The following is a 9,798-nucleotide window of genomic DNA, read 5'->3' on the forward strand; positions in this document are numbered from 1 at the left end:
CTGCTTGGGTAGAAGGTTAAATATGTAGTAAATCAAGTCTTTCTCTCTCTGTAAAATGTATTTAGTGAAATTATGTTTCTCAGACATACTGTTACCAATTAACTTTTCTAAATTTGTTGTTCTGCAAACGAATGCAATCCATGTAAAAGTACTTTTCCAATGCACCTTCCAACCACTGGGCAGCATTTCCCTTTGACCCACAGCTTCTATAATAGACTTACATAATGTTGAGGGCTTTTTGCTTTTTTTTTTTCCCCCTAAAGATCTGTATTTATGGTGGTTTATTTTTTTTTTTACATTGGCCAGTTTTCAGATTGCTTATTCTTCAAGATCCTGTAAATTTAAGATTGTTCTCTGATCTTAAATACTAAAGCAGTCAGTGTGTAGTTAATTTGCATTTTTTCTGTGATTTTTTAAAATTATTTTTTCTGTAAAAATGGGCTAGGAAAGGCAGCTTGAACGAGGAAAATCCTCTTGCTACCTGAGCCAGAATTTTTCTTCACAGCTACTGTATGGGGAACATGTATTTTTGGAGCCTCCAGCCTGGTGCTTGCAGATCCCTTGTGCCGAGCACTGTGCCCTTCAGTAGGTCTGCAGAACTTGTCCTTAGATTTGGAACCGTGTCCTTTAACTTGGGAAACGGGTGATTTTTGTGTGTTTTTTTTTTTTTTTTAATACCACGTTGAGGTATATCCAGGTATTGGTATCAAACAGCGCTCGATGCTGACTGCAAACACTCTAAATGGAGGTGACTCACCACAGCGCTTTCTAAAAGGCTACTAAGAAATAATTCCTGGCTGTAAATTACAACACGCAAACTACTGTATTCCACGTGTTTTTCTGTGTGTGTGTGTCTTCTCCAGACCCCGTCCTCTCCTCTCGCTTTTGATGCTGAGCTCCAGTGGAACAGCGCCATCCCTCTAAAGCTGCTGCTCTGTTCTGGGAGGTTTTTTTGGCTTTACCAACCCAAAAAGCGTCATTTCCCTTTTTTTCTGTCCTTCAAGGATTTATTTTATTTTGTTTTCAGGATAATTAAAGCTTTTTGTTCAAATAAAATCCAGCGTCCCCTCACCCTCTTTTCCCATTTGATCCAAATGTGAACCAGGATCGTCAGTATTTCTACCCGTGTCTGATATCGGGTATAGAGCTTGATGGAGAAATAGATTTGACTTGGCAGGAGAAAAATTCTTTTAAATTTTCTCTGATTAGAGAAATTAAGCGTTGTAGCTTTTATTAGAGTAGTTACTTGAGTGTAACTACCCATATGGATGTTTAGTCTGGAAAAATAAGGAAATGACTTTATTCTGGATGAAACAGTAAAAATGACTCCTAAAGATTCACGTTGGTTAAGAGGGGCAATAATAGAATAACCACAGCTGAATAGTTAAGCAAATCTCTTTATTGCATAGATCAAAACAATATCATATAAAATATGATACAAACATAGTACCTACTCCTGAGTTTGCACCATGTGGTGATGCTGGTGTCGGAGCGCCCGGCACCACGAGCGGTGTTTGCAGAGACCCCCTGACGCTTCGTGCCGCTTCTCCCTCCCTCTCTTCTCTTTGTTCTTCCAGCCGTTGTGTTGCAGCAACTCATTCCGCTACCGCAGCGGCTCCCATTCCTTTGCACGGCTTTATTCCCTTGTTCATTCCTCTAGATTTGCCCCGACAAAACCAATAGTTTGTAGCGATCACTTCAGCACCGTTTTGCCGCTAGATGCGAGCTGCTGGCCTAGTTTGGTGTTTGTAGCAGGAACCCAAAGTCTCAGGAAGACAAGAAACCTCTGCCTCCCACGAGCTGCAACGTCGATCCAGATGAGCTTGTCCGCAGCTTGTGTCACTCGTGAAAATCGCGTTGCGGCGTGGAGCAGATTGTACTGTGAACGATCACTTGATGTGCATGTTCATCCTTGAGCAACAGGACACCTCACCTTCAGTTCAGGGATCTTACTGTTTTTTATATGCCTTTTTGCTTCTTTTTTTTAATGCTCATCCTGTTTAAAAGCCCTTTAACTGCGACCTGAACAGGGGTTAGTTAGAGGTTTGTAGAAATCCTCTCTATGCCCCAGAATATTTGAAAATCGGTTTCTTTCATGTGCATCAGAAAGATTTTGACGCTGTTTGAAAACACGTGTGCTGTGTGGTTTATTTCTCTCGCTTCCTTGTTGTTGAGTCGTTCTATCTTCTCTCTCTATCTTATTTTCAAAGTCTTATCTCTAAACAAAGGCATATCCGGATTTGCTCCGGGATTTTATTGCCACTGTTGGGTCCAAACCCTGTGTGAGCAGGAAACAAAGCCTTGTAAACCAGTGAGTGGAAGGTGAGATAGCGATTGCATTTTTCAAAGCGTTCTTTTAGCTGAATGTCGAGACAAATTATATTGGAGAGTTTCTTTTCTCACTTAAAATGGCCTGGGAAACAGAATTTTAATTTGCCCTTCAATATGCTTAGCTTTAAACCAGTTTAAAATAATTTAAAAGATTTTTTGGTTTTTTTTATACAAGACCATATTTACATGCAATTATTATTTGTAAACATAATGCCTTTCTTGAAATGCTAAGGTCTAGAGAGTGAAAAGGATGCTTAAAATGGAAAGACTCCATTCAGAATAGCACAAGCAGTGAATTGACTTGGAGTTCAGGAAAATAAAACGTGTTCTGTTGAACTTCTGGATTTTCTAATTGGCTTTGAATTGATGTGACTATTCCATGTTGATGAGGTAGATGATGGTGTGTATTCCAGCTACCCAGATCATTACACTAAAATTCCAAGCAATAAAGTATTTTCAAGTTTAAAACAAAATGCTTTCCATCTGGGTCCAATCGTACCTTCTCAGTTGAACTCTTATTTTTTTGTAACAGTGATGCCTTGTGACTTGAATTGTGATTTATTTTTTTAATTATTATTATTATTTTTAACACAATCTCTGGCTCTAGGTCCCTGGTCAATTTAACTGACCACCTCCAGTCAGCTGCTGCAAATGAGGTTTGTTGGAAGGGTCAAGTTTTTAAAATAAAATAATTGTGGAAGAGGTTGCAAATTGAAATTCAAAATGATGAAAACATTAACATGAAACAAGAAAACTACGTAATGATCTAGACTTTATCATTTCAAAGTGTTGGTTTTTTTCTTTTTAGAATATGCATGCCAAATGTCTTGTCTTTTTCAATGATTTGTAATATACATTTTATGACTGGAAACTTTTTGTACAACACACTCAAATAAATGTTTTGCATTTTGTTTCCTTCTTTCATTAAACCAGTGGAGGCCGCAGAGGCTGTTTGAGGGGGACGTTCCTGGGGCCGTGTCCCATCGCAGGTACCGAACTGCTAGAAGTTCCTTCTCCCCGGGTTTCCTGTTGCAAGGAATCCCTCATGGATTCCAGAAATTCTTCTATAATAAATAGTTTATTCACAAGGCAAAGAGTGGAGCTGGTGCCTCCTGAAGAGGGGCCGTCAGCAGGAAAAAACAGACAATTCTACCCCCAAAATCAAAGTGCCCACCCCTGTGCATCACTCCAGGCCAATTGCACGATCAGAGTCTGGGGTCTCCATGTTCTTTTTTGGATCTCTTAATTTTTGTCAGTTAAAGCTCTCACCTTCAGTGGCTGTTTTGCATCTGAAGGTGGAGAAAATAAGCTCTTGATGACAAGTTCTTGTTCTGTCCCTTCACCTTCAGGGATGCTGCTTCTACAGTTTGATGGCTCTGAGGCCTTTTTTACTTTACAAAGCAGAAAGGCCAAAGTTTCACAGCTGCCAGAAGTTATGCTGAGCAAACTTACACTAAGCGAGTCCCACATTAGCAATTTCTAGCCATGTTCTACAAGAAGCTGTACACCCAGTGATTCAATAAGCTAAAGCCATCTATTCCCTAACTTTAGAGAACAAGAGCAGATACGGAGCCCTGGCAGTGACCAATTCTTAGGAAGCAAAACTAGGCAGCGGTGTTGCTGTGCGTGGCCATGTCCCCCCTTAGCCCTGCTCCATTTCCAGTCCACTTCACTAAAAAGTTGTACCACAGGCACCTACTGCAGCTTTAGCACAAGCCAGTGATAGTTTTGTGAGGTGGAGGAATGGTTTCAAGTGGACAGACCCATGGACAGGGTTGGTTTAGAAGCATGGAATGTCCTGAGCTGGAAGGGACCAACAGGATCATGGAGTCCAACTCCTGTCTCTGCACAGGACACCCCACAGGTCACACCGTGTGTCTGAGGACGTTGTCCAGTCTCTTCTTGAACACTGTCAGGTTGGGGCCGTGACACCTCCCTGGGGAGCCTGTTCCAGTGTCCAGCACCTCTGGGTGAAGAACCTTTTCTCATGTCCAACTGACCCTCCCCTGGCACATCTTCTGCCATTCCCTGGGTTCTGTCACTGCTCACTAAAGAGAAGAGTTTACAATAAATACTGAGTCTCCTGGGTGTATGCTCTAGCTAGTGAGGATGAGCGTAGTTTTGGCTTTAGCTCTGCTGTCATGTCTCATTCATTGTCTCACGTTGTCCACAGATCCCTTCATACTGTTGTCGTCTCCCATTTGCTTCTGCCAACTCTCACAGCATTCTTACATTCTCACTTAATGGGACATAACCACAGTGGAATTAATGCAGGCTTTAAGGTATGAGCCTCTTACCCGAGCCATCTGAGGCAGAGGGAAACATCGCCCTATCCTCAAATGACAGAATCATTTGCTCCAAAGAAAATTCACCGCGGAGTTGCTCTGCAGGGAGCCCAGATCATAATGCTCATATTTCCTGTCAGGATGTAGCTGTGCAGCATTTTTCTCTGGTAAAATCCCTCCCCACTGCCTCAGTGTGCGGGGCTGTGACCCAGGATCACACTCTGCACAACCGCCATGTCCTGGCTGTGCTGACGGGCCCGCGGTGCCTGAAACTCACAGAATCCCAGAATGTCAGGAATTGGAAGGGACCTCGAAAGCTCATCCAGCCCAATCCCCCCGCCGGAGCAGGAACACCCAGATGAGGTTACACAGGAAGGTGTCCAGGCGGGTTGGAATGTCTGCAGAGAAGGAGACTCCACAACCTCCCTGGGCAGCCTGGGCCAGGCTCTGGCACCCTCACCGGGAAGAAGTTTCTTCTCATATTTAAGTGGAACCTCCTGTGTTCCAGTTTGCACCCATTGCCCCTTGTCCTATCACTGGCTGTCACCCAGAAGAGACTGGCTCCATCCTCGTGACACCCACCCTTTATATATTTATAAACATGAATGAGTCACCCCTCAGTCTCCTCTTCTCCAGCTCAGAGCCCCAGCTCCTCAGCCTTTCCTCACACGGGAGATGCTCCACTCCCTCCAGCATCTTCGTGGCTGCGCTGGACTCTCTCCAGCAGTTCCCTGTCCCTCTGGAACTGAGGGGCCCAGAACTGGACACAATATTCCAGATGAGGTCTCCCCAGGGCAGAGCAGAGGGGCAGGAGAACCTCTCTGACCTACTGACCACCCCCCTCTAATCCCCCCAGGTCCCATTGCCCTTCCTGGCCACAAGGGCCCAGTGCTGGCTCATGGTCACCCTGCTGTCCCCAGGACCCCCAGCTCCCTTTCCCCTACACTGCTCTCCAACAGCTCGTTCCCCAACTTACACTGGAACCTGGGCTTGTTCCTGCCCAGATGCAAGACTCCACACTTGCCCTCGTTCTATTTAATTAAATTTTTCCCCGTCCAACTCTCCAGCCTGTCCAGCTCTCTGGATGGCAGCACAGCCTCTGGCGTGTCAGCCACTCCTCCCAGCTTGGTGTCATCAGCAAACGTGCTGACAGTCGCTCCATTCCCTCATCCAAGGCGCTGACGAATATATTGAATAGTACTGGTCCCAGTCCCGCCCCTTGAGGCCCTCCACTAGACACAGCCCTCCAGCTGGACTCTGCCGCATTGACCACGACTCTCTGCCTTCTTCCCTTCAGCCAGTTCCCAGCCACAGAAACTCGGGACACGGGTCTCAGCCCGACCCCGGCGGCACAGGCGGGCACGGCGGGCGCAGGCCCATCCCCAGCACCTCCGGGTGCCCGTCCCGCCCTCGCCGCCCCGGCTCCGGCCCCGCTGAGGCGGCACCCGCGGCCCCAGCCCGGGCCCCGCCCGCAGCCGCCGAGGGGGGCGGCCGTGCGGGCTGCGGGGAGCGCGGTGCCCGCTGGGAGCCGTAGTCCCGGCAGCCGCCATTTCGCCGGCAGCGTGGGCGCCGCCGCCCGCCCTGACTTTGCGCTATGGAGAGCGGCTTCGGCTCCGACTTCGGCTCCGATTTCGGCTCCGGAGGTGGCGGGGGAGGGAAGCTGGACCCGGGGCTCATCATGGAGCAGGTGAAGGTGCAGATCGCCGTGGCCAACGCACAGGAGCTCTTGCAGGTCAGGAGGGGGCGGGCAGGGCGGCCCCGGTCCCGCTCGGTGCCGAGCAGCGGGCTGGGGAGCTCGGCCGGGCCGCGGGGGGCGGGAACGCGACAGCGGCCGCTGCTCCTGGCCGGGCCCACGGCCGCTTTCCGCCCCTCACAGCCCTGCTCTGTCGCGTCCCTTCTCATGTCCCCTCTTAGGGCCCCTCTCCCGTCCCGTCGCTCTCCCGCCCCTCACGGCCCGCTCTCCTCACGTCCCCTCTCTCCCGTCTCCTCACGTCCCCTCTCTCTCTCCCCTCTCCTCACGGCCCCTCTCTCTCTGTCCCCTCACGGTCCCTCTCTCCCGTCTCCTCACGGCCCCTCTCTCCCGTCTCCTCACGGCCCCTCTCTCTCTCCCCTCTCCTCACGTCCCCTCTCTCCCCTCTCCTCACGGCCCCTCTCTCTCTGCCCCCTCACGGTCCCTCACGTCCCCTCTCTCCCCTCTCCTCATGTCCCCTCTCTCTCTGTCCCCTCTCTCCCCTCTCCTCACGTCCCCTCTCTCCCCTCTCCTCACGGCCCCTCTCTCTGTCCCCTCACGGTCCCTTTCCCGCCCCTCCCATCCCCTCTCTCCCCGTCCCCTGTGTGAGTAACAAGGTAGGCAAATTACTTATCTCAGCCTTTTAAGTATAAAATAATTTAGAAGCAGTTCATGCAATATGGGTGCAAAGGAGTGCAAGTTCCTTTGAGGTTTCCCGCTACGTTGAACATCTACTGGTCATCACATGTGGGTCACCAGACACATGTTAACATCCTTGCCAGATGCTACTAGAGAGCACCAGCCTCAGTTCCTCCAAACAATTACTTATGTAAACATAAATATACAAGTCCCCTCTCTCTCCCGTCTCCTCTCTCTCCTGTCCCCTCTCTCTCCCGTCCCCCCTCTCTCTCCCGTCCCCTCTCTCTCCCGTCTCCTCTCTCTCAGTCCCCTCTCCTCACATCCCCTTTCTCTCCCGGTCCCTCTCTCTCTCCCGTCCCCTCTCTCTCCCGTCCCCCCTCTCTCTCCCGTCCCCTCTCTCTCCCGTCTCCTCTCTCTCAGTCCCCTCTCCTCACATCCCCTTTCTCTCCCGGTCCCTCTCTCTCTGTCCCCTCCTGGTCCCTCCCGTCGCCCTCTCCTCACGTCCCTTCTCTCTCTGTCCCTCCCGTCCCCTCTGACAGCGCATGACCGACAAGTGCTTTCGCAAGTGCATCGGGAAGCCTGGGGGTGCGCTGGACAACTCGGAGCAGGTGAGCGGGGTCGGGAGCAGCGGGGACTCCCGGGCTGCCCCCGGGGTGAGCGCTGAGGGCTCTCTGTGTCCCGCAGAAATGCATCGCCATGTGCATGGACCGCTACATGGACGCCTGGAACACGGTTTCCCGAGCCTACAACTCCCGGCTGCAGCGGGAAAGAGCCAACATGTGAAGTGCCCTGGAGCAGGGAGGGACCATGTGGGGAAGGGACGAGCGGCCAGTCCAGGTGGCTGGGGCTGGGATCCTGCAGCCTTTGCAGCCCCTGCCATGGCAGAGCAATAAACCCTCGCTGAACCTTTTGCATCCGTTGGCTTTTATTGGCACCAGCCCCAGGAGCGAGTGAATTTGCCAGCCGTGGGAGCCACCGTGAGCTGCTTGGTTTGCCTCCTGCCCTTGCCAGTGGTCCAGACTGGCCAAGGCGTATAGGAGCTGATAAATCCCTGCTGAAAGGGCTGCGAGAGGCAAGGAACCTTGTGTGGAAGAGGGGGCCAAGCCAACACAGCCCCCTTGCCCAGGACACAAGCATGGACCCAGCCATCAGTAGCTACTCAGTCCCTTTTCATCAGTGAAAAAGGTGCCGTAAGATGCTCCACGTGCCACGCTTGGCTCTTTCTTCCCTTGTGTTTGTACAGCTGTATGCGGGGCTCACTTTTGGGCTCGTGGGCTCTTCCTCAGCTCAAGCAGTGTGGGGAGCAGGGCTGCTCTTATCAGGATTGCAGCACAGCCTTGTGAACAGGTGGACAAGCGCAGCTGGGGATGAGGAGGGGTGGGAATTACTTAGGTTACTTTCTTTATAGAGTAAAACGCGTGACTGTGATATTCTGTAACTTCTGGTTTGGCTCTGGCACAGACATTCCATCTTGGTGCCTACCTTCTAAGCATCATTTTTTTTGAGGGAGGAGCACTTGTGCAACAGGGGGCTTGGGTCTGAGCTCTGTCTTGTTCGCAGCTCACACACCTCTCCTGGAAAGGCTGGTTATGCTGTGTACTCAGCAGTGTGCACAGCAGCTGCAAGAGGAGAGCGTTGGAGATTAAAAGTGCCCATGTCCCTGTAGTGAGATATTTCTAAATCCCTTTTTAAGCTCTTCTGTATTTTATAAAATATTTCACAGTTTGCTGGGCCAGGGCACAAGCTGGAAGGTAAGGACCTGCTAGGACATTCAAAGGGACGTGGGAAAACCTGATTTCATTTAATCTCGCAATGTGGTGGCTCCTATGAAGGGACTAAAGTGTTCTCACACAAGGTAAACTATTAGGAGCTCACTGGATATTTGGGCAGGATGACTACTTGAAAATAAAGCGCTTTCCAGCCATGTTCGCTTAGGGGCTTTTTTACTTTTCTTTATGGCTGTATGAATTTTGTGCAGTCCTGTTTCAGCAGTGGGAACATCCCACAAGTGTTCCAGCCACAGATCAGAACCCATCCTGAGCTGAGTCTCCTACCTTGGTGGTGCTTGAGCTGGGAAGGTGCTGGATCTCACTGCCAGCTGCGCTGGGAAAGAACAAACCTCTCGCTGCACCCAAATGCAGAGCTTAAGTGCCCAAGACTAGGAAGGGGGTTGGGGTACGAGCCGCTGTTTAGTTTTGGTGGTCGGATCTGTGAGAAGATGTCTAAGTCTGCCTAAGGCTTGACACATGAGCTCTGCAGCAGCTTTTTCTTGTGAACACGGGTGTCTGTGTGCCTTATGCTGGCTAGTGGGACTGGACTTCCCACTGAAGGAGTTGGATCCTTGGGCCACTAGCTCAACATTTGGAATTTTTCCCTCCTAGCTTAACCAGAACAGTTGTCTGTGTGGCTGTGCCTTCATCTTTGTCAATTTAATCACCTGTTCTCTTATGCAAAGGGAGCTGGCGTGTTGTGGTGTGAGAAGCCTGTCCTGATTCTAATACAGGTGAGGTCTATGCAGTCTTAAGTCCAAGTGGTTTAGTCCTGTCTGCTCTTGTGATCAAATGGTGAGCCAGGGGATCCACTGAGCACCGAGTGGAAACACTCGCGTACCCGTTCCAAAAGCCATTGCACAACGTAACAGCTCCATCGAGGCAGTGAGGCCTGAGCTGAAGTTCCCTGGTCTGTTGGCTTGGCTTTGGGGTGACAGCTCACAGGCAGAGCTCAGCCAAGCTACAGGAATCTCTGGCAGATCTTTCAGGCACCCCTCCAACTAGAAAGGCCACATTTTAATGCGTAGGATGTTTGGCCAGGTCT

At 50.1% G+C, this 9,798-nt stretch overlaps 1 protein-coding gene across 1 annotated transcript; it reads left to right on the top strand.

The window, feature by feature from the left end:
• The first annotated feature begins 6,107 nt into the window (after positions 1 to 6,107).
• TIMM13 (translocase of inner mitochondrial membrane 13) lies at positions 6,108 to 7,898 on the top strand. The gene is made up of 3 exons (XM_065652573.1): positions 6,108 to 6,348; positions 7,524 to 7,592; positions 7,669 to 7,898. The coding sequence occupies exons 1-3, from the start codon at positions 6,211 to 6,213 to the stop codon at positions 7,765 to 7,767; spliced, it is 306 nt and encodes a 101-aa protein (XP_065508645.1). The 5' UTR covers positions 6,108 to 6,210; the 3' UTR covers positions 7,768 to 7,898.
• Positions 7,899 to 9,798: the final 1,900 nt, after the last annotated feature.

This window comes from Caloenas nicobarica, chromosome 27, assembly GCF_036013445.1.
Source record: "Caloenas nicobarica isolate bCalNic1 chromosome 27, bCalNic1.hap1, whole genome shotgun sequence".
NCBI lineage: Eukaryota > Metazoa > Chordata > Aves > Columbiformes > Columbidae > Caloenas > Caloenas nicobarica.